This window comes from Carcharodon carcharias, chromosome 10 (assembly GCF_017639515.1).
Source record: "Carcharodon carcharias isolate sCarCar2 chromosome 10, sCarCar2.pri, whole genome shotgun sequence".
In the NCBI taxonomy this organism is placed as follows: Eukaryota; Metazoa; Chordata; class Chondrichthyes; order Lamniformes; family Lamnidae; genus Carcharodon; species Carcharodon carcharias.
The window spans coordinates 137,140,719-137,165,247 of NC_054476.1; the positions used below are offsets into that span (position 1 = coordinate 137,140,719).

Sequence of the window (24,529 nt, forward strand, 5' to 3'; positions counted from 1 at the left end):
AGTGCAGGCCTGGGGATTACTAGACCAGTAACAGCTGCTACATCACTATACCTGTGTGCCATCTGGAGCATGACAGACTATGCACGCTATAATAGAGGGCTTTTCATATAAAGTTGCAGGTTACCCTGCTGCAAGGAAGGGATGCTGAAGACGAGCTTAGACGTTCACAATACAGAAGGAGGTCATTCGACCCATCGTGTCCGTGCCAGTGAACAAAAATCTGACAACACTAATCCCATTTTCTAGCGCTTGACCCATAGCCTTGGAGGCTATGGCAACGCAAGTGAATATCTAAATACTTCTTAAATGTTACGAGAGTTTCTGACTCAACTGTCCTTTCAGGCAGTGAGTTCCAGACTCCCACTACCCTCTGGGTGAAAACATTTCTCCTCAATTCCCCTCTTAGCCCTCTACCTCTTACCTTAAATCTATGCCCCCTTTTTTCTTAATCCTGACCTTTATGTCCCTTGACATCCGGAGATCTCCAGACTTGGTCCATCACTTTGTCTTTATGGGAACATATTTGCCCCCATGGGCAAAGATGCTCACCACTGGCAGGATTTGGATAGAGGTTTGTGAGAGATCTGTGCAAAAACAGTGTCTTGTGTCTTTTGACCAATTCCTGGAAAGTTGATGTTTCCCTTATCTCTTGCTGGTGGCTAAAATAAAGAAATTTTTCCGCTTACCACAGCTCCATAAGTAAATCCATTTGCTGATGAACATTGGGGCGAATGAGAGCTGAGGGCTGTAATTCTGTGCTGACACTCCTGATTGCTGATCAGGCTCCAAAAGAATACTGAGAGGACCCAGGCTCTAAATTCCTAAACCCTGGCCTGCTGAGTGGAACCAATCCAGAGCACTATCCTTGAGAGAGGCTGAACCTGCAGTGTGAGAAATCTGTCTTAGTACAGCTATAATAGAAAGAGCATCAAAACTCAGACTAACCATCACTGATTTGTAATTGTTAATTGTTCCTGTCAGGGTACCTTTTAATAAGGTATAAAAAGATTATGCTTTGCATTGTTTTTGAGATGGAGAAACAAGTTCGTACTTTAACTTAAAGCCAAAATAATGGATTATTCTACTTCTCAAACTTGCTGGATCTACTTGGGGTGCTGCTGCCACAACACTCTGGACCTCAGCACTTGCCCTATCATACTCCGCAGCAGAGTATTGTGCATCTGATTGGCAAAGATCACACATCTTCCTGACACTCAATTGAATGTGATTATGCACAACATAAATGGAACCCTGTGCGCAACACCTGTCCCTTGGCTTCCTGTCCTTGTAAGCATCACTTGCCCCATACATTTGCTGATTGACGAAGACCCATAAGCTGGTTGAAGCTACCCATGTTGCAACTCGCTTGCCACTCCATGATGACCTGTTCAACCCATGTACTGCCCATATTACACTTTGGTGCCCCATATGGAGCAACTTGAGCACCAGTAGATATCATTTGGATGAAGGAATGGGAAAGATGGGAAGTCACTAACAAGTTCCTTGTGACAAACTCCGACTGTTGAATGGCTGGTTTTGAACTTCCACAGCCAAGTGGTCCTTGCTAAACAGATTCCAGCGGCCCTGTGCAGCCAACCTCTGCAACTGGGCCCTCAGTACAAACCCCATTATGCACTTGTGGAGAAACACAAAATGCTGCAGATTACTGAGAGTGTCCCCTCTACAGAATAAATGTTGGAGTAATCAGTTTAGACTAAGCAAATGAGGAGACTGTCACAAAGTTCAGATGTCAGATACCTGGCTCCCAAAGCAGGTGGTCATCTCCCAGCTCAGTCAGGGCAGATGCACCAGAAGAGATCAGAACAAGCGCTTCAAGGATGTGCTGAAAGCCAACATGAAGAAATGCAACATTGACATCAACTCTTGGGAGACCCATCGCCTTGGTCTGAACCAGATGGCAGCAGAGTCTATGGGAAGGATCCCAGCATTATGAGACCCAATGACAACAAAATGAAGAGGAAAAGCAAAAGCAGTGAAAAGAACATGCCATGACCTGAACTGATAACACAACCAGACATCCAACATGACAACAAGTGCCCTACGTGTCATAAAGTCTGCCGATCCTGAATCGGTGTCATCAGCCATCTTCTGACTTATAGAAGACAATTGGCCTTGCTAGCGAGGGTAGCCAATAATAATAGTATTAGATTTATTTACTCTTAAACTCTAATTCCTTTGCCACAAAATTGAAGGTATCAGTTGCCTTCTGAATTGCTTGCTGTAGCTGAATGTTAGCTTTCTGTAATTCATGTACAAGATGTTATTATATAAAATTAGGAATCTTGGGGTTCAGATAATATATTGGCATGAATTGAAGATTAGTTAATGGGCAGAAAACAAAGTAGGAATAAACAGGACATTTTTGGGTTGGCAGACTGTAACTGGCAAGTTCCACAGAGTACTTGGCATTTAGCTATTTGCAATCTACATTTGTGTTGTGAATGAGGGAGTTGTGTTTAACACATCCAGCTTTGCTGCTGATATAGTTTGATGGGACAGTAAGCGGTGAATGCAACTATTTCCCAGTCTCTGCTCAAAAAATGTTCTGCTTTTTTAAAATTATTTTTTCTACCAAAGTGGATTCATATTATATTCCATCTGCCAAGCCCTCACCCAACCTGCCTATGTCCCACTGCAGCAACTTTCCATCCTCCTCACAGCTTACTTTCCCACCTAACTTTGTATCATCAGCAAACTTGCGTACATTACACCAGCACTTCCCAAACTATTTTCTAATGTGATTCCGTTTTAACACTTGAAAATTGCCATGACCGCAGACACCAACAAAAATAAAACTGCAATAAAGCATCATAGTAACATTAAATATAATTATTAAAATTCACATGTTAAAAATCAACATCTCAGAAATATGAAGGTCAGCCATGATCTTACTGAATGATGGAACAGGCTTGAAGGGCCAAGTGGCCTACTCCTCCTCCATTTGCATGAAAATCTGTGTTTGAAGTTACTTTGTAAAAAGGCTATTATTTCATGTACTTCTGTAAATTTCAGCCAAGCTATCCATAATCCCCATGGCAGAAGACTCAGAGAAACCTCTCTTAATCAGCTTCCTGGCCCAGGATGATCATGCATGTCCTGCTGCACTTTACCCCCAATAAAGATGGCAGTCGTGTATGTGCCCAGTTGCATATTGCCCTGTATAAAGATGATGGCTGTCAACCCAGGCCTGTCACCAATAGCGTCCAGGCAGCTGCCATCCCACTCAGTGCAAACACTGGACTGGTAGCCGCTTATTTGGAGTTTGTGGCCTATGTAAGATGTTTATGAAGCCTTGCCGTCCATGTGCCAGGTTAATCACGCCTCTCCACCTGCCTCGGGGAGAAAGACGAGCAGGGCATGGTAGGGCACTGCCAGCTGTCGCCTGGGCCTTGGTGCCTGTGCGGGATGCTGTCTCAGAGGTGGCGGAACTTGTGACCCCATTTGCTGTTTCTGGGACCTCCATTGGGGATCGTGACCCACAGTTTGGAAAGCTCGTCATTACACTCAGCCCCTCATCTAAGTCAGTAACATGGATTGTAAATTGCTAGGATGCAGGCTGTCTGGTCTAGGGGATTTGTTGCCAGTTAGTCCCATTAATTTCTCCAGTACTATTTCTTACTTATACTGTTTTCCAAAAGTTCCTATTAGACCTTTAGTTCTCTCTCATTTGTAATTGACCAAAATGGAGAATGCTCATTCAGGAAGGCATCAAACAGCTTGAGAGATGTTGCCGGAGATGTGCAGAGGTGAAATCGATACTACAAAACCTCCAAGCACCCCATCTAACCAACCCTTCAGCACCACCCGGCCGGCATGTAGCAGAGTTTGCAGATTACAAATCAGGCTTACCAGCCATCTCAGAACGTGTAGAGCCCGAGCGGAAGTAAATTATCCTCGGTCCCGAGGGACTGAGCTAAGATCCTCTTTCCGACTGTCTTTTATCCCATCCTTTTATTATTAGGGCTGCCCCTCCTCATTTTCCATTTTGCTTATCTGTTTTAAAATGTGAGTGTCCTGTTATATTTAGTTCCCAACGATGGTCCCTCTGCAGCCACACCTTTGTATTGGCTACTTGATCAAATCTATTAAATTTTACCTCTGCTATTAATTCATGTAATCTGTTAGTGCTTCACACCTTCAGATATACGGCCTTTAGCTTTGACTTTTTTCTAATTATCCCTGTTGTCAGCTTAGCCCTGTTACCTTTTGTTACTCTCACTGTCCCTCCTTGAGTCTCACTGTTTATTTTTATCCAAATTGCTGCTCTACTCCAGAGCTTTGACATTTCTAGTGAATTTACCTTTTCCTGAACCCTCCCCCTCTACCCCCGCCCACCCTTATTAGTTTAAAGTTCTACCTACTGTCCCAGTTATTCAATTTGCCAGGACACTGGTTCCAGCCTGGTTTAAGTGGAACCCGTCCCAATCAAACCATGTTCCTCTTTTAGCCGGTATTGGTACCAATGGCCCATGGAGCAAAACCCCTGCCTCCCACATGACTCTTCCAGTCACACATCGCTTTTATTTTCCATAATAACCTTTGATGTGGCACCTTATCAAATGCCTTCTGGAAATCCAAGTACAGTACGTCTACAGGCTCCCTCCTATCCACTGTGCATATTACCTTTTTGAGATTTTGCTTTTTAATTTGAATCATAACTCCTCAAACTCTCGCAGCAAAATAACATTCCTAATTCTACCGATGATATTGTTTCAATGTGAGCCATGACAACTGGATCCTCTCTCCCCACCCGCCTCTCCATCTACTCTAAGTTCCTCTCCAGCCATGAGGAGATGTCTTTAAACCTGGTATGGGGCTGGCAGCTGAATCTTCGGATCATCAGTCTGTGGTTGCAAAGAACAGTATCTATTCCCCTGAATATGCAGCCCCCTGTTACTGCCATGGTGTTCTGGTGAGTTTGTCCATCTAGCCTGCAGCCCTTATTCTTATCCACACAGGAGGCAAGGCTCCTCCATTGCTTCATTCTGGATTCCCCATGCCTGCCTGACTCTCAGTCACATCCTCCTGTCCCTGACCATTGACTAACTTTAAAGTTCAACTTAACCTAAAGGGTGTGACTGCCCTCTAGAACAGGGTCCAGGTAACTCTCCCCTTCCCTGATGCCCGGTATTGTCTGCAGCTCTGAGCCAATGTTCCTCAAGCTGCACGTGCTGCAGGTTGCATAGGATTGCAATATTCTCCGCATGCTCCCGTGTGCTGCAGTTACAGCACACTACCTGCCCTACCATGTCAATCCAGTCTTCACTTATTTATTTGACTTGTTAATTAATTTTTAATTTATTTTAGTTTTAATTAATTGGCTGTCTAGTTTTAAGTTCTAATTTAGTAAAGTAACAGCAAGTTAGTTTCCTAGCTTGAGAAAAGAAACTGGTGATTTATTTAAGAGTTAGCTGTCCTGTGATGTAACTCCATGCTTTTAGTTTTGTGATTTTTGAAGCTCTATTTTCTGACTCTCTGCTCCCCTTGATCTCTTGCAGGTTCTGCTCTCAGGCTTTCTTTTATCCTTGGCTGCTTCTTGCTGCTGTATGTTGCTGCTAATGTGATTGCTAAGGAGCCTGGTATATCCACATAGGGATGGCCATTATAGAGGGTGCTGAGGGCCCATGCACAAAGTATGTACAAGTTGTGCTTGGCCTCATATTTAAATTATGTCTCCCCCCTCCCGCAATGTGGCTGGAGTGCCTGAGCAGTCAACCAGGGCTCATTTAGATGGGCACTGAGGAGGATGGCCTAACTACAGATAAACATTCTTCCCTCCCACCAATCGCACACTATTTCTTTAATGAGGTTTTTATGATCTAAAACATGAGGGCCCTGGACAGAGTAGATAGGGAGAAGCTGTTCCCAATAGTGAATAGATCGCAACCCAGTAGAGACAGATTTAAGGTGATTGGCAAAAGAACCAGGGAGATATGTGGAAAAACTTTACGCAGTGAGAGGTTAGGATCTGGTATGCACTACCTGAGGTTGTGGTGGAGGCAGATTCACTCATGCCTTCCCAAAGGGAATTGGATAAACACCTGAGGAGAGAAACATTTGCAAGGCTACAGGGAAAGGCGGAGTGAGTGGGAGTAGCTGAGTTGCTCTTAGAGCTGGCATTGACGCAATGGGCCGAATGGCCCCCTGTGATATAACAATTCTAAGCCTTGCTCTTGGTTATATTTTCAGTTAGTGGGATAATCGTTGGTATCAAGTTCACACAATTAGGGGATTGGATTCATTGCTTCCTGCTGCTTACCAATTTGCGATTGGCAACATTTCACAAAAATAATATTGATTGACGGATGTGCACCAAATGCTGACTTTGAATTACGCTTATTCATTTGGCAATTTGTTCTTTTTTTTTCAGCACGAGCTATACATCAGAGCCTTTCAGATGTTGTCCGATTTCCCACCAGTGAGTATAACTGTAGCCATTTCCCCACCCTCCCCATCCCCGCTTCTTTCACTGTGGCGATACCACTCCCTTTTGTTATTAAAAGGGAAGATTTTATAAGCTTTGCACAAACCTGGCAGCTAAAAGGGCAATTCCCTCTTTCCATTGTTCCCTTAGATCACCGACACCAAGTCAGAGACTCAGTACTGCAAGATGATTCGTCAGCTCTTAGACGACCACAAAGATGTTGTCACGATGCTGGCTGAAGGCTTCAGGGAATGCCGTAAACACGTGCAGGTAGGTGAACTCCAGCGTTGTGGATTTTTAAAAATTTATTCTTTCATGGGATGCGGGTGTCGCTAGTGAGGCCAGCGTTTGTTGCCCATCCCTAATTGCCCTTGAACTGAGTGGCATTTCAGAGGGCATTTTACATGCAGGCCAGACTAGGCAAGGATGACAGATTTCCTTCACTGAAGGACATGAGCGAACCAGATGGATTTTTTATGACATTCGATGATAGTTTCATAAAAGCAGCATACTGTGGATGCTGGAAACCTGAAATAAAAACAGAAAATGCTGGAAAAACTCAGCAGGTCTAACAGCACCTGTGGAGAGAGAAACTGTTAATGTATCGAGTCGGTATGACTCTTCTTCAGATAGTTTCATGGTCACCTTTACTGAGCCTAACTTTCAACCCAGGATTCATTAATTGAATTCAAATTCCAGCAGTTGCCGTGTTAGGATTTGAACCCATTTCCCCAGAACATTAACCTGGGCCTCTGGAGTACTAGTCCCATTGTGTGTGATATATATTATAGATAACTTTAAGGAAGTAGTTAATTCATGGCTACGTTAATCTCTCTCTGTCTCTCTCTCCATTAAACAGACCCTTGTATACGCTTTCTTGCTAAACGAGCTCTTAATTTTGATTGAAAGAGCAGCCTTAAACAGCTATTTTGAACAAAGTAATTCTTGTGGTTTCAGCTCAATTGGCAGCACTTGATAAAGGGCCTTGTTTTGCGCACCCACATTATGAAAATTTGAATATTGGTCTGCGTGTCATTTTTGATAGTTAATTGCTCAATGGGAATAATATGGCATTGGCCCGTGTGACAGACAATCAGATAGTGGAGCCACAATAAGGCAGACTAGAAGGTGGTTATATATGTGTCCTGTCGTGATAATTCTGTTGTCAGTCACTCCTAATCTGGCTGGGTCTGGATTCATCCCCTCTGCTCTTAGCTCTGCACCTGCCCAATTCCTGGTGCATGACCCTCCCCCCTGCCCCCCCATTTGCCTTGCCTCAATCTCCTCTCTCAATGCTGTGTCCACTCATGTTCAGATCTGTTTGGACAGTCATATATATTAGTTTAAACTTGTGTCCATAAACAACTCTGTGAAAGATCAACCAGCAGACCTTGCAAAGTTTATGCTTGTTCCCCTAAATCCTGAACCTATTTAAATGGATCTGGGCTAGCCAGCTCTGTTCTGACACTCGGACGTCCTGTATAAATGCTCTGACACTTCCTCCCTAAACTTCTCCAATGCCTTCACCCCCTTTAAAGAATGAAAGAAGGGCTTGTATTTATATAGTGCCTTTCACAACCTCAGGATGTCCCAAAACATTTTATAGCTGATATTTTTTTGAAATGTTGTCACTGTTGTAAAGTAAAAATCCACCTCTTTGACCAAGTTTTTGGTCACCCTTCCCAATATCTTCTTGGCTTGGTGTCTGCTTTTATCTGATTAGGCTTCTACAAAGTGCTTCCGGGATAACTTTCTACGTTCAAGGTGATCAACAAATGCAAGTTGTTGGTGTTGAATGTGAAAATGCAACCGGGGGCTCATTGTTATAGAATGAAATGTCTTTTAAACTGTCATGGATGGGCACACTTAAGCAGTAGAAAATAATCAGCCTGTAGCTAGGCTGTCCACCCAGAGGGAAAATCTGAAGATATCTTACTGAGGCAATTATCAGGTATGGAGCAGCATTGATGTTTGGGAACAAGGCAGGTTAATGATTGGGAGGGACCTTTCACAGAACTGCATATTATATCCTGATGAATGGGTCTTGCTCTCTCTCTCTCTTTCTTGCTCTCTCTCTCTCTTTCTTGCTCTCTCTCTCTCTTTCTTGCTCTCTCTCTCTCTTTCTTGCTCTCTCTCTCTCTTTCTTGCTCTCTCTCTCTCTTTCTTGCTCTCTCTCTCTCTTTCTTGCTCTCTCTCTCTCTTTCTTGCTCTCTCTCTCTCTTTCTTGCGCGCGCTCTCTCTCTCTTGCGCGTGCTCTCTCTCTTGCGCGTGCTCTCTCTCTTGCGCGTGCTCTCTCTCTTGCGCGTGCTCTCTCTCTTGCGCGTGCTCTCTCTCTTGCGCGTGCTCTCTCTCTTGCGCGTGCTCTCTCTCTTGCGCGTGCTCTCTCTCTTGCGCGTGCTCTCTCTCTTGCGCGCGCTCTGTTTTGCGCGCGCGCTCTGTTTTGCGCGCGCGCTCTCTCTTGCGCGCGCGCTCTCTCTTGCGCGCGCGCTCTCTCTTGCGCGCGCGCTCTCTCTTGCGCGCGCGCTCTCTCTTGCGCGCGCGCTCTCTCTTGCGCGCGCTCTCTCTCTTGCGCGCGCTCTCTCTCTTGCGCGCGCTCTCTCTCTTGCGCGCGCTCTCTCTCTTGCGCGTGCTCTCATTCTCGCGCGCGCTCGTTCTCGCGCGCGCTCGTTCTCGCGCGCGCTCGTTCTCGCGCGCGCTCGTTCTCGCGCGCGCTCGTTCTCGCGCGCGCTCGTTCTCGCGCGCTCGTTCTCGCGCGCTCGTTCTCGCGCGCTCGTTCTCGCGCGCTCTCTCTCGCGCGCTCTCTCTCGCGCGCTCTCTCGCGCGCGCTCTCTCGCGCGCGCTCTCTCGCGCGCGCTCTCTCGCGCGCGCTCTCTCGCGCGCGCTCTCTCGCGCGCGCTCTCTCGCGCGCGCTCTCTCTCGCGCGCTCTCTCGCGCGCGCTCTCTCGCGCGCGCTCTCTCGCGCGCGCTCTCTCGCGCGCGCTCTCTCTCGCGCGCGCTCTCTCGCGCGCGCTCTCTCGCGCGCGCTCTCTCGCGCGCGCTCTCTCGCGCGCGCTCTCTCGCGCGCGCTCTCTTGCGCGCGCTCTCTTGCGCGCGCTCTCTCTCTCGCGCTCTCTCTCTCGCGCTCTCGCTCGCGCTCTCGCTCGCGCTCTCGCTCGCGCTCTCGCTCGCTCTCTCTCGCGCTCTCGCTCTCTCTCGCGCTCTCGCTCTCTCTCGCGCTCTCTCGCTCTCTCTCGCGCTCTCGCTCTCTCTCGCGCTCTCGCTCTCTCTCGCGCTCTCGCTCTCTCTCGCGCTCTCGCTCTCTCTCGCGCTCTCGCTCTCTCTCGCGCTCTCGCTCTCTCTCGCGCTCTCGCTCTCTCTCGCGCTCTCGCTCTCTCTCGCGCTCTCGCTCTCTCTCGCGCTCGCGCTCTCTCTCGCGCTCGCGCTCTCTCTCGCGCGCGCGCTCTGTCTGTCTCCCCGTCGCGCGCGCTCTGTCTGTCTCCCCGTCGCGCGCGCTCTGTCTGTCTCCCCGTCGCGCGCGCTCTGTCTGTCTCCCCGTCGCGCGCGCTCTGTCTGTCTCCCCGTCGCGCGCGCTCTGTCTGTCTCCCCGTCGCGCGCGCTCTGTCTGTCTCCCCGTCGCGCGCGCTCTGTCTGTCTCCCCGTCGCGCGCGCTCTGTCTGTCTCCCCGTCGCGCGCGCTCTGTCTGTCTCCCCGTCGCGCGCGCTCTGTCTGTCTCCCCGTCGCGCGCGCTCTGTCTGTCTCCCCGTCGCGCGCGCTCTGTCTGTCTCCCCGTCGCGCGCGCTCTGTCTGTCTCCCCGTCGCGCGCGCTCTGTCTGTCTCCCCGTCGCGCGCGCTCTGTCTGTCTCCCCGTCGCGCGCGCTCTGTCTGTCTCCCCGTCGCGCGCGCTCTGTCTGTCTCCCCGTCGCGCGCGCTCTGTCTGTCTCCCCGTCGCGCGCGCTCTGTCTGTCTCCCCGTCGCGCGCGCTCTGTCTGTCTCCCCGTCGCGCGCCCTCTCGCGCGCCCTCTCGCTCGCCCTCTCGCTCGCCCTCTCGCTCGCCCTCTCGCTCGCCCTCTCGCTCGCCCTCTCGCTCGCCCTCTCGCTCGCCCTCTCGCTCGCCCTCTCGCTCGCCCTCTCGCTCGCCCTCTCGCTCGCCCTCGCTCGCCCTCTCGCTCGCCCTCTCGCTCGCCCTCGCTCGCCCTCTCGCTCGCCCTCTCGCTCGCCCTCGCTCGCCCTCTCGCTCGCCCTCGCTCGCCCTCTCGCTCGCCCTCGCTCGCCCTCTCGCTCGCCCTCGCTCGCCCTCTCGCTCGCCCTCTCGCTCGCCCTCTCGCTCGCCCTCTCGCTCGCCCTCTCGCTCGCCCTCTCGCTCGCCCTCTCGCTCGCCCTCTCGCTCGCCCTCTCGCTCGCCCTCTCGCTCGCCCTCTCGCTCGCCCTCTCGCTCGCCCTCTCGCTCGCCCTCTCGCTCGCCCTCGCTCGCCCTCTCGCTCGCCCTCTCGCTCGCCCTCTCGCTCGCCCTCTCCCTCGCGCGCCCTCGCGCGCCCTCTCTCTCGCCCTCGCGCGCCCTCTCGCCCTCGCGCGCCCTCTCGCCCTCGCGCGCCCTCTCGCCCTCGCGCGCCCTCTCGCCCTCGCGCGCCCTCTCGCCCTCGCGCGCCCTCTCGCCCTCGCGCGCCCTCTCGCCCTCGCGCGCCCTCGCTCGCCCGCTCGCCCTCGCGCGCCCTCGCGCGCCCTCTCGCCCTCGCGCGCCCTCTCGCCCTCGCGCGCCCGCTCGCCCTCGCGCGCCCTCTCGCTCGCTCGCCCTCGCGCGCCCTCTCGCTCGCTCGCCCTCGCGCGCCCTCTCGCTCGCTCGCCCGCGCGCGCCCTCTCGCTCGCTCGCCCTCGCGCGCCCTCTCGCTCGCTCGCCCTCGCGCGCCCTCTCGCTCGCTCGCCCTCGCGCGCCCTCTCGCTCGCTCGCCCTCGCGCGCCCTCTCGCTCGCTCGCCCTCGCGCGCCCTCTCGCTCGCTCGCTCGCCCTCGCGCGCCCTCTCGCTCGCGCGCCCTCGCGCGCCCTCTCGCTCGCGCGCGCTCGCTCGCGCTCTCGATTTCGCTCGCGCTCTCGATTTCGCTCGCGCTCTCGATTTCGCTCGCGCTCTCGATTTCGCTCGCGCTCTCTCTTTTAAATAGTGGGGTTACATTTGCCACTTTCTAATATGCTGGGACTGTTTCAGAATCTAAAGAACTTCAGAAGATGACAACCAATGCATCCACTATTTCCATGGCCAACAACTTTAGTGCCCTAGGATGTAGATTATCAGGCTCTGGGGATTTATCGACTTTCAGTCCATTAGGTAAAAAAAAAGTGCTGGAGAAAATAATGTTAATTCCCTTCAATTCCTCCTTGTCCCTAGACCTTTGATTCTTTAATATTTGGGGAAGTTATTTGAATCTCTTCCATGAAGATTGGTTGGCATCACACTCAGGGTGCCAAACCCCTGTAAAATTCAGTCCAACGATTCTTACCCAAATTCCAAACTGAATCTGCCTGTTTCAATGTTGTTGGTTTTCAATCTTGAATTAGTGTCAGGAACATCGTTAGATGTAAGAAGGCTAGGGGCCTTGTGGTTCACCTTCTAGCTTCCTGGTAGTTACATGATATGACAGTCGTGGAGTTGTTGGTTACTTGTATGCAATCGATCGCTATCAATTACATCAAACCTCTACAACAGACTCAGACATGAGGTGAGGAAACCCCCAAGGGTGAGAGCTTTGGAACTATAGATGCAAAGTTACCTACCTTTTCCTAGACATGTTCCACATGTTATGTCTCAAATTTCTCAAACTCTGTATCCCAAAATATTATTTTCTGCAGGCAATCTACCTAATTTGCAGTGCATTTATTTGTATTTTTCCCTGGAAAGTCCCTCTGCCTGGACCTTTCCCAACTGAAAGTCAGTCTAGAAATTTAATCCCAGGCCTCTAGCAAAGCTGCTGTAAAGCTTGGCCTGCAGGAGGTGCCCAAGAGTGACCCAGCGAGACCTTGTTCCGGTTCCTTCCAAAGAGGCCTCTGCCCTCTGTCCTTCGACAATTGGTGCAGCTGATTGGAAAATGCATGTGTGTCAACCTGTATCCCAGCGCTCGGAGGCTGATATACCACTACCACATGGCCCTTTCTGCTCTGTAATTTACACAACAACAGCAAATTGCATTTATATAGCAGCTTTTACATAATGAAGTATTATCAGACAAGATTTGACACCAAGCCAGGAAAGAGATTGGGGCAGGTTACCAAAAGTGTAAGTTTGAAAGAGCATCTTAAAGGAAAAAAGAGAAGTGGACAGTTTAGAGAGAGGATTCCAAGCTTATGCCCTTGAAATCCAAAGGTGCAGCTGCCAATGATGTGGTGATTAAAATTGGAGATGCGCAAGAGGCCAGGATTGGAAGAGCGCGCACATCCCGGAGGGTTGTGGGGCTGGAGGAGATTACAGAGATAGGGAAGGCAAGCATGTGGACGGATTTGAAAGCAGATGAGAATCTAACAATTGAGGTATTGCCCACTGGGAACCAGTGTGGGTCAGAGATTACAGGGGCAGTGTGAGAATGGGATTTGGTGCGAGTTAAGATTTGGGCAGCAGAGGTTTGAATGAGCTGAAGTTTACGGTGAATGTAAGGTGGGGAGCCAGCTAAGAGAGTATTGAAATGGTCATGTTTGGAGGTAACAAAGGCACAGATGAAACCCCTGGAGCATGGCACTTGCTAACAGGATGTTATCCGAACATTTCATTGTAAGACATTTCTCAATTTTCTAGGATGAGTCATTAATCCGTTCATTCCTGGACAACACGCTGACCTCCCGTCTGGGAATCCGAATGCTGGCGACACATCATCTGACCCTGTACGAGAATAATGTAAGTGCACAACGGGACAAAGACCTTCAGTAAATATCCACAATAATACCCACCACTTATCCCGAGTTTAGTTCAGTTTAGTCTCTGGGAGAGTGTTGTTTACGCAGCCTTTTCTGGAATTCCAACCTTCCGGGCAGGTTTGCTGACCCCGCTTTTTGGTGACAAGTGTTAAAATGCTAGGTGCTGATTCGCTGCCAGCTGTCTCTCAGGATCCAAAAAAAAAACAAGCTCCAGCTGGTCTATAAGTAGAATGTGATTGTTTCTTAAAAGCAACGTGTTTGACTCTTCATTTGCAACTAGAGAAAATGTGTAGAAACTGGGGGAAGAGAATTACTTCAAAGGAAACACGGAAAATGAGTTAGTGAAAATATCCCATGGAGTGAAATTCATCTGTTGCTAGGAGCTAAGTAAACAGTGTGTTGTCCTTCATAGTCCATCTGGATAAAGTGCTGATAAAGTTTATGATTAAGCTGCTACGCACAGCAGTTACAGTGTAGCAGAGTGCCTGAAAGTTACTGAGTGACTGCTGGGAAAGAGAGGTGAGGGCATTGTTAATGAGGGGAGAGTCCTGAGATGGTAATGGTTGCTATTTTGTGTTGGGTGTTTGCTTGGAAATTCCAAAATCCCCCTCCAGCAAATAATGGTGGATGATTTTATTTTTTCCAGATCTGGTGCTACTGTGCAATCAGCCTCCTAAAAGAGGCAGCAGAGCACCTTGGAACATTGTGTTTTTTCAGTTGAGATGAGGAGGCTACACTCTGCTCAGCATATTCTTTGACATGCATGCTGAGATTGAGAACTTGCATGGCCAACCACTTGGCCAGGAATTCAAACATGTGTAACCTTTTCCTTCCTGAGACTCACTGTGGGAAGAGTCTTGGGAGACGTGAGCACTGCCAACAAATAACATTTACTGTTCAAATAGTCATTTGGTAGTAAAGAACTTGCGTATTGCTGAGAAAAGGCATTTTGTCGAAGGTTTTCGTCTTGCACTCTTCAGGACAATGGCAAGAATACCAATGTCAGGGGAAGCAACAACTTTATGTTGTATGAGAAGAGAGTGCTGATTGATTGGCAAGTGGATTCTGGTAGAGGCATTGTCATGAAGAATGCGCCAGTTAATGGTTACTGACAGTTAACTGCCTAGCATTGTTTGAAATTTAAACCAGACAGCCTGACTCTGATTAGTCAAGGCATTGCACTGAGGAATGAACCAGCGAATGGCTGTCACTTATTTTATTTAGCTGAAACAGGCACAATGTGTGTACATGTTCTTTCTGTCTGTAAAGAACAGGACCCTGTGTATTAATATATGTGGTTTCTAATACACGCAAATGCACCACATTGTGAGCCCAACTGACCATCTTAAATTGGTTGTCAGCGTAATTTTTAGCAAACAAGATTATTTAGCAAATGTTGTCCAATCACGGAATCGAATCTAATGTTGGGCACTGTGTTTTCAGTTTTGCAAGCACGGGCTGGTATAGTCTGTGCATTGCCCTTTGCAAACAGCGGCTGGGACATGCTGTTTGATACAATCCGCCAGTCTTTAAGACATATGGCCTACTTCAAATTCATATACCACATTACACATTTGTGTTTTCTTTTATTCATTCATGGGATGTGGGGTTGCTGGCTGGGCCAGCATTTATTGCCTATCCCTGGTTGCTCTTGAGTAGGTGGTGGTGAGCTGCCTTCTTGAACCGCTGCAGTCCATGTGGTGTAGGTACATCCACAGTGCTGTTACGAAGGGAGTACCAGGATTTTGACCCAAAATAGACAGATGTCTATTTGGCTTGACAGCAGCATCCTGTTAGTGGCGAATACCAATCGTGTTGCTATTGCATAGTAACAACTGTGATACAGCTAGCTTCACTTGTTGCTCAAATGTTTGAGATACCTTGCCCTTCCAGGGTAATCTGAGGTAGACTGGGCACTTCTCAGGATCGAAAGTGATGGCCTGAGGCCCGTTCATGAGTTTGCGTGATATATAGCATGAAATGATCTGATCAGGGTAGCCGTTATCCTGCAAGATGTCTTTGATGTGCCCTATTTCAGCATCAAGCTTGCATGGTGAGCAAATGGCTTGGGCCCTATTTATGAGGTTGCCGATAAGACCAATCTTGTAGCACACGGAAATGTAAGAACTGCAATGAGTGTATTGACCAGTGAGGGTAGGCTTGCAGTAGACTGTGGCAGAGAATCCCCTGGCAGATATCTCAACAAGTACACCAAGGAAAGGGAGTTCATCTGACTGCTCCATTTCACGAATTTGAGTACGGGATGGAGCCCATTAAGACCTGAAAGGAAATTGTTACATGCCGCTATCGATTTAAATACAGCAAATGTATCATCCACATCTCAGAAATATGTGAGGGGTAGGGGGTTAGGTGTCATTCCATCGCAGATACATTTCTCATGGAACCCAACAAAGATATTTGTGAGAGCTGGGCCTAGAGGGGATACCATGGCAACAGTATAAAGTTGTTTCCCCTGACATTGGCGTTCTTGCGATTGTCCTGATGAGTGCAAGACGAAAAGCTTCGACAAAATGTCTTTTTTCAGCAATATTCAAATTTACTTATCAATGGATCAAATGGAAAGATGATGCCGTGACATGGGAACGAAAGAAAGACTTGCATTTATATAGTGCCCTTCGCAACCTTACAACATCCCAAAGTGCTTTATAGCCACTTTTGAATTTGAATGAAATGTAGCAAAGTCCCATAGACAGTAATGAGCAGCTAATTGGGTTTTGGTGATGTTGGTTGAGGAGTAAATGTTGGTGAGGACACAAGGGAGCACTCCCCAGGTTTCCTCCAAATATTTCCTTTGAGTCTTTTATGTCCACCTGAAAAAGCAGACAGGACCTTGGTTTAATGTTGCATCTGAAAGGTGATGCCTCCAACAGTGCAGCCCTCCCTCAGAACTGCACTGGAGTATCAACCTCTTTTTGCACTCAAGTCTTGGGAATGGGGCTGGAACCTATAATCTTCTGATTTAGAGGCAAGAGTATTACCACTGCACCGCAGCTGACACTCTTGTTTCTGAGACCTTATTTCTTCTGTGTTAATGCAGGCCTGAAGTAAACTACTTAGCTATGTCATAGATGGATGTGATGTACAGCCATATCTAGCTCTAGCTACCCACAGTAAAACTGAGTAGGAAGGATGGTCAGCAGACTAGGGTAACTCTGAGCTCTGTTCATTACTTCTGTTCCTGTCCTCCCATCGAGTCCTCCAATACTCATGATAGCCTGAACTAGGAAATGCCATTGGTTTCCTGGTCCAAAACAAATCCTGCATCTTTGGGAGGATATGGTGAAATGTAGTTTGGTGGGAGGAGACATGTGTGGAGCACAAACACCAGCATGGACGGGTCAAATGGCCTATTTCTGTAAATTCAATTTATCTTGCTCCTGAAGGATTTTCCTGACGTTTGTTCCTCTCTTTTCTTTCTGCAGCCTGACTTTGTGGGAATTATCTGCACACGACTGTCTCCAAAGAGGATCATTGAGAAATGGGTAGATTTTGCTCGGTGAGTCTCCCCTGTGTTATAATGGTAGCTGAAGTTGGAAGAAGTGGAGAAGGTGTTGGGATTAATTCTCTGTGGGCAGTGCAATGCCTCGTGGCATTCACATACCTGTGAATCTTCTGTCAAGTGAGGCTGATGGACAGAAGACTGGAGCAGTGCACCAGTGATTTTTCAAGGCACAGGTTGAGGAGGATCCTCACCGCCAGCTCAGAGCATTGGCCCGATCTGTCAAATTCTGTCACCTGTGTCCCTCTCTAACTGGTCACAGGTTGTGGAGCTGTACTCAACAGGCTTATCTCCCATTGGAAGGGGATGTAGTTAAACAGTGAAGCTCCATGTACAATACATTCAACCTCCTCCTCCTGCTTCGGGTACCATGCCCTAAGAGGGCATTGGCAACCATGGACTTCCATTGGATTGACCCATGATCATACTAGTGGTTTGCCATTGCCTTCTGCAGTATGACTGACCAGGAAACTCTCCCACTCTTAACACCTGCCATCAGGCAGATTGGAAGCATTTACAGGCCAAAAAGCAACCTGTTTGGCTAAGAAATGGATGCACCTTCTGTGGCCATCAGGTCCTGAAGTGGCACTTGAACCTGGAGCTTCTGGTCCAGAGATAGGAACACCACCGCTGTGCCACGAGACCTCAGTATTCAAACCGTGAGGAGAAAATCAAAATTCATTCACTGGCTCATCTACGTTACCTGAATGTGAATTGCATTATGCAGTCATGCTAACAGTTTTTAGCAAAACCATGGATCGGAAATGTCTAATCTCAGCTGAAAGCTTAAAAAACACAACATTGCCTAATTTCTTAAACCCATTACTTCCAGAAACTGATCCACCATCACCCATTTCTCAAACTTGAGTCCCCACTGTCCCTCTCCCTCTGTGTCCAAAGTAAAATGACATCAGTGCAAAAGATTACTGCCAGGGGCTGCACTGAATTCTGCTCTCTTTGAAGTTTGAATTTGATTATCTATGAGATTCAGTCTTGATTTGGCCAATTTAAACTTTTAATGCAGTGTATTTCGATGCTAGCGTACTGTGGTAAAATTAGGATGTGGATTATCAAAAGCAAAAACGTAACATGCTGGGAAAACACAGCCAGCCCATCTGTGGGGAGAACTGCTCAGTCAACCGTTTTGCACTCTGGAAGTTAGCTTGCATAATTGGAGGCTGCCTGACATGCTGAGTGTTTCCAGATTTTTTTCTTTGCTTTTCAGATCTTCAGCAGCTGCAGTTTGTTGCTTTATATTAGGATGTTGACCAAGCCCGGTGTTGTTTTACATAAATTCCTAAATTGCACTATATAATCTAGAAGAGGCACCCTATAGGCAGATTGTGCAGCTCATATAATACAAAATTTGCATTTATATAGCACCTTTCTTGGCCTCCGGGTCTCCTAAAGTGCTTTACAGTCAATGAAATACTTATGAAGCTTAGTTACTTCTGTGATGTAGAAAACACAGCAGCCCGTTTGCACACAGCAAGCTCCTATAAACAGCAATGTGTTATTGATCAGACAATCTGTTTTTGTGATGTTGGTTGAAGAATGTGTATTGGTCAGGACACCGAGAAGAAATGACCTGTTCTTCGAGATTAGTGCCGGGGATCTTTTACTTCCGCCCAAGAGAACAGGCAGTGTCATGATTTAACACCTCATCTGAAAGATAGCGCCTCCGATGATGCAGCACTCCCTCGGTGCTGCAGGGGAGTGTCAAACTGTATTTTAGGCCTGTCTCTGGAGTGAAAGTTGAACCTACAACCTTCTGGCTCAGAGGCACAACTGTTAACCAACTTTAGTCATGAAAAGCAGGGAATTTGAGCAGGTGAGCCACCCAGTTGTTCAAGCACATTTTCAGCAGGGAGTGGGCAGCTATCAAAAAGATCTCTGCCCAGACCTGGAAGTAGGTTACCCATTTATCTGTGCCTTTATTTAAGCTGTTTTGAGTAATGGTATCTAAATCCCAGGTTGTAAATTTACTTTGTTGTGTCTGTTTCCTTCTTTCTGATACTCTATCTTACCTTGCTGTGTGAGTAAGTAGGGAGGTCCAGTGATATAGTGCCACTATGTAAGTGCACTCACTGGGGAATGCAGAACAGCACACTGCGCTCCCATGAGAATTGCTTAATCCTGATTATATTTCCACTTTGAGTGCAGGTGCAGTATGATCTACTTACCTGTATCCTGAATTTTCCCTCATTATACTGTGGGCAGATTGGGAACACTAGAACAACCATACATGTCGCAATATAGTGGCGATACCAGAACAGAAACACACTGTAAATTCGCCTGGCGACACCAGAACATCAAGACATGTGCACGTTTATTTTTGATACTAAAACTATAGTAAATCCAGTGTCCAGTGAAAATGATTCCGCAATACAGAAGGGTTAAAGTAATCCACTAACAGATTTGCTTGTAGCTAATTCATAGATTTGAAAATCTTGTCCTTTGTGCTTCAGCCCACAGGATATTTGGGAACTTGAGTAGGAAACCATGCGTCCTCACTAACCAAAATCTTAGTTGGACTGAGTTTATTTTAAGGATTTTTTTTCTCTAGCAAATGTGTGACACTTAAACTTTTGGCCCTGGCGTTGTGATATTTTAGTAATTGAACGATCTATTATTTGCAAGTGGATGGGTCATGATAATCAGCTGAAGAGGGAACGTTATGAACGTTATGTAGTCTGTTTGGCAATGAGCCGCTAGGTTCTGGCATGTCAAGGGCAGGGGAAAGGCTGACATTCCTGTCATTGCTCCTTGTGTGCTTGTTAAAATTAAACATATGGCTGGGTCTTTGACTTCATTGGAAGCATGTAATTTATTCTTTTTTGTCTCTTTGTCTCATTCTCGTTACTCTTACAGTATCTTTATCTATTAATTTAGTGAATAGCAAGGGCTAAAACACAAGTAACCCAGCTGCAGTTGTCAAAGTGACTAGTTCCTGACCTTGCCTGTGCTGAGGACACAGAACAGAGGCAGGATGAGGGCAGAGGGAACATTGTACTGTAAGTTGCTGTCTGATAAATTATAGAGCCCTGGGGATGGGCTTAGCTACTGAATCTAGATCAGGTGAATAGCAGACTGGATCAGGGGTTTTGTGGAGGGAGGGAGCATTTGAGGACGCTGTCAATGTCCCTTGTAGCTCTTTGGTTACAGTTTTCTCCTTTCGTCTCCTCGACCATTAACCCTGGTGAAGGATCCGTAGGCAGCAATCACACCCTAACTTTGCTCAAGTGGTCGGTCGTGTGGAAGCCCAGTCAGTGAGAATTGGCAGCCTGTCACTCGTGGTGTTACTGCAGCCATTCTTCTTCTCTCTTACACAGGAACTTCTACGTAGCAATAAGAAGTGGCAAATCCAGGCTAATTTCTCCCTCTCACTTGTGCAGGAGCACTGAAGCCACTGCTGAGTTTCAATCACTCAGCATAGATTATGAATCAAACCTGGAGTTTACTTTCAAGCCTTAGTGACATCCTGAACCGCTTCATAGCTAGTTAACTACTTTTCAAGTGATCTGTTGCTCTGTGGACTAACTGAGCAAACAATTTGCATACATCGAGATCCTACAAACAGTGTTGAGGTGAATGTTCAGTTAATGACACCACCTCTGGACAATTAGGGATGGGCAACAAAACGTGCTGACCTAGTCAGTGACATCCACACCCTGTCAAAGAATGAAAAAAATGATCTCCCTCACTGCTTACTACACTTCCAAGTTTTGTGTCATCTGAAAATTTCAAAATAGTGCCCTCTATCCCCAAGCTCAAGTCATTAACATATATCAAAAGCAGTCCTAGCACTGAACCCCAGGGAGCACCACTGTCTACCTCCCTTCAAGCCGGAAAAAAGGCCATTCGCCAATCTTTCCTGTTTTTTTTAATCCCTTAGCCAATGCTGTATCCATACTGCTGCTGCCCCTTTAATTCCATGAGCTTTTGTTTCGCTAACAAGCCTATTGTGTGATGCTTTATCAAAGCTGCTGTGTAGAGGTCAGGTGCTGGGGGTGGGGAGAAAGAGGGTATGCTAAAGAAACCAGTCAGTCAGTCACCTTAACCACTCTCATGCATGTCCCAGTGAGTAGCAATAGAATTGCACAGGTGGGTCAGCAGGTTTCTGTGTTCCTTTAGGTGCAGGAGATGCACTACAGTGGGATGGAAACTTGAGGAGATACATGAATTAAGTATGGCAGACATTCTCTCTGTCTTGTGCCTGTATGTCCTTGGGTGTCTGCCGTGACTCAAGTGAAAGCACTCTTGGTTTGGAGTCAGAATGTTGTTGGTCCCATTCCAGAGAATTGAGCATAAAATCGAGGCTGACACTGCCAGTGCAGTGCTGCAGGATTGCTGCATTGTTGATGGTGCTGTCTTTGGATGAGAAGTTAAACTGAGGTCCCATCTGCCTCCATGGATGGGTGTAAAAATCCAATGGCATCCTTGTTGTCCTCATAGACTCTGGCAGCACAGAAGAGGGCTATTTGGCCATTATAGCTGTACAGACTCTTCTTGAAAGAGCTATCCAGTTGGCCACACTCCCAGCTTTTCCCCCCATAGCCATGCTACAATTTCTTTAAAAAGTACATGTTCAGTTCCCTTTTTAAACTTCCTGTTGAATGTGCTTCCATAAGCGTTTTAGGCAGTGCATTCCGGTACAGTTCAGTTTCGGGTCAATGGTAACCCCCCCATCCAGGACATTGATAGTGGGAGATTCAGCAATGGTAATGCCACTGAATGTCAAGGGGAGATGGTTAGATCCTCTCTCGCTGGAGATGGCCATTGCCTGGCATTTGTGTGGCACAAATGTTATTTGCCACTTGTCAGCCTAAGCCTGAATGTTGTCCAGGTTTTGCTGCATTTGAACATTGACAGCTTAAGTATCCGAGGAGTTGTGAATGGTGCTGAACATTGTGCAATCATCAGCGAACATCCCCACTTCTGACCTTTTGATGGAAGGAAGATCATTGATGAAGCAGCTGAAGATGGTTGGGCCGAGGACACTACCCTGAGGAGCTCCTGTGGTGCAGTGATGTTTTGGAACTGAGATGATTGACATCCAACAAATACAACCATTGCTAGTCCTGTGACATAATCACAAAGATCCTTTCACTATGAAGTGAGAAGAAGGTCAGGGAGAGTGCTGAGTATTGGCACAAGTAAATTCTGGCAATGGCCCAGTCTGGAATACGGGCTGTGTGCAGTATTGAAAATGGGCAGCCAACCTGCGACTTCAGAGAAGGTGTGATTTGCTTCATTTTGACTGGTTTATGTGCCACAAAGTACAGGACTAATTGCCCACGAAATATTTAAAACATCTGTTTTTCCACAAGGGCTCAACTTGACTTTGATAATGAGGGTTGCAGCTTGAAGTATTTCTTGTTTGTGCGTTCCAAAGTTGGAATAACCATGAGAAGTGTGAAGGGGTAGGTTAGAAGACATGAATTTATAAAAAGAGTTATTTGAATATGGATTTTATTGCTGTAAGTAGGGGGATTTATTCACAAAATTTTAGGTAAAGAAGAAAAAGGACATGCGTTTATGTAATGGCCCAAATTTTCCGATTAACATCGGAACAGTTCCAATCGACGCTAATCACAGGAAAAAATATCACTTGCCCGCCAGCGTATTAAGGCCAGAGGTCTGATGCTGGCTGCTCCTTAAAGCCCCCATCGTGGAAAACCAGGCAGGCCTTGGTGCAGCGCAGGAGAGGCCAAGCCACACACTGTTTTTTAACGGTGCTAGCTGCCATATTCTGGGAAGTAAGAGTGATTTGGGAGAGGGGGAGCGGGAGGGTGTGAGCACTGTGGGGAGGGGTGGAGGCTGGGTGGTGAGCCCTGGCTGGCAAATGGGAGGGGGTGAGCCCTGGCTCCAGGATGGGGGGTGGGGGGGGGGGGTGGTGGTGCACAGTGAGCCCTGTCCAGCATGTGGTGGGGTTCGGAAGATGTTGGGGGGGGTGGGGGTCGAGGTTGTGGCAGGTGAGCCCTGTCGGGCATGTGGAAGGGGGTGAGCCCTGGCTCCGGGCTTGTGGGGGGGCGGCTGGTGAGCCCTGTCGGACTTGCGGGAGGGCGAATAATGTCCAGGAGGCGTGGTGAGGACTATCCAGTTGGGATGGGCTTTGGTGCTCCAGCTGGCTGACTTCAAGTTTTGCTGTGTTTCTACCTGCCATGAAAATCTCTCCAGTAAATCCATGTAAAAACCAGGGTAAGTATAGAGCAAACAACCCAAGTCTGCATGGGTTCTGACTGATCACAAAGCAGTCCAGGCAGGGTAAAACCGACTCTCGGAAGTTCAAACTGCCCATGTAAGTCCATGGGTCCTGTGGGTATCTTTCGGGGTACCTTCAGTCTTCCGACTATCTGGGGACTGGAAGATCTGGGCCAATGTGTTATTAAATGTCTCAAACTTTCTCAGTTGCTTCATGTACTGTGACATTTCTTTGAAGTGCACTTGCTGTTCTTAGATAGTAAACCATGGCAGCTATTATGCATCCAGCAGTGGCTCTCAAACAGCACAGTTAGTGCGGTTTTAGTGCTGTTAGTTGAGGGATATGTTGGTCGGGACACCAAGGGAATTCCTGCTTCTCTTTGGATACTGCCGTAGGATCAATCCTTTAGTGTTCAACATCTCAACCAAACAGTAGATTATTGTTAACCGAAGAAGAATCAGATAAATATTTTAATAAAGATATTAAAAGGCAGAGAGAGAGCAGAAATAGAATTGGAGCAATTTGTTCTGATGCACAGACCGAGTGGGCCAAGTGATTTTCTCCTGTGCTGATGTTTCACTGATTCTGTGAAGGTTGAGTCACATTAGAATTTGAATTGGGTTTTGGCAAGTGTTCAAAGAATAATTTTTAAGCCACCTTTGATCAGAATGTGAATATTAAACTAATCTTTGTGCTATTCAGTGCATCAAGTTAATGTCAATCAATTTGAACTAGGGTTCAATAATGGGAAACTGTTTTAATTGTTAGGCCTTGCCTACCTGCTGCCATTTAGATGTGATGAAGAGTAACCGGTGGCGTTCCCTTCTACGGAGTGGGGTGGGGTGGGGAGAAGGTCAAAATGTGGTTGAAATTCTAAGTCGATGGATGAGGCACTTGCCCCCCTCTCTTCCTGAGTTTACAGTATTTTTCACCACTATGGTCCACTTTGGGTCAACGTAGTGGAAGGAAGTCCAGGTCCTGCTCTCCTTAATGTCACTTCTGGCCCCAGATGACTACTGTACAAATGGCTCTTTGAAATATTGAGGTCAACATTGATACAGTTGAAAACCAAAGTTCAAAGTACAAAAGCTATTTTGTACTATTGAATATTTTTTATACTTCAGTTTCCCTATATTCCCCTCCTTATTCTGTGTACATTTAAGATCGATTTTGTTGCTCTCCTCTGCATTCTCTCTCTTCCATTGAGATGTTAAATCAAGGCTCCATTTGCCCTCTCCGATTGGCATGAAAGATTCCATTGCAGTATTTCAAAGGGAATCCTGGCTAATATTTAGCCCTCAGCATCACTAAAACACATTATCTGGTTATTATCATGTTGTTATTGAAAAGCCAAGTTTGTTGGAGGTGGGCTGGGAGGGGGCGCCTTTCCTATATTTTAGTTAGTGTTGTTTTTCTAAAAAATGGGAGTAAAATCAATGGGAGAAAGAAATTGACTTAAGCCAGGTAATTTTGAAGAAAATGAGTA

General features: G+C 47.4%; 1 protein-coding gene across 1 annotated transcript in view; it reads left to right on the forward strand.

Annotated features, from left to right (window-relative positions):
* bckdk (branched chain ketoacid dehydrogenase kinase) overlaps positions 1-24,529 on the forward strand; it is a 69,081-nt gene that overhangs the window by 13,419 nt on the left and 31,133 nt on the right. The window contains exons 4-7 of the mRNA XM_041196693.1: positions 6,392-6,439; positions 6,596-6,715; positions 13,200-13,298; positions 16,762-16,835. Of these exons, the coding sequence (XP_041052627.1) occupies positions 6,392-6,439; positions 6,596-6,715; positions 13,200-13,298; positions 16,762-16,835 (341 nt within the window). The remainder of the gene's footprint in view (positions 1-6,391; positions 6,440-6,595; positions 6,716-13,199; positions 13,299-16,761; positions 16,836-24,529) is intronic.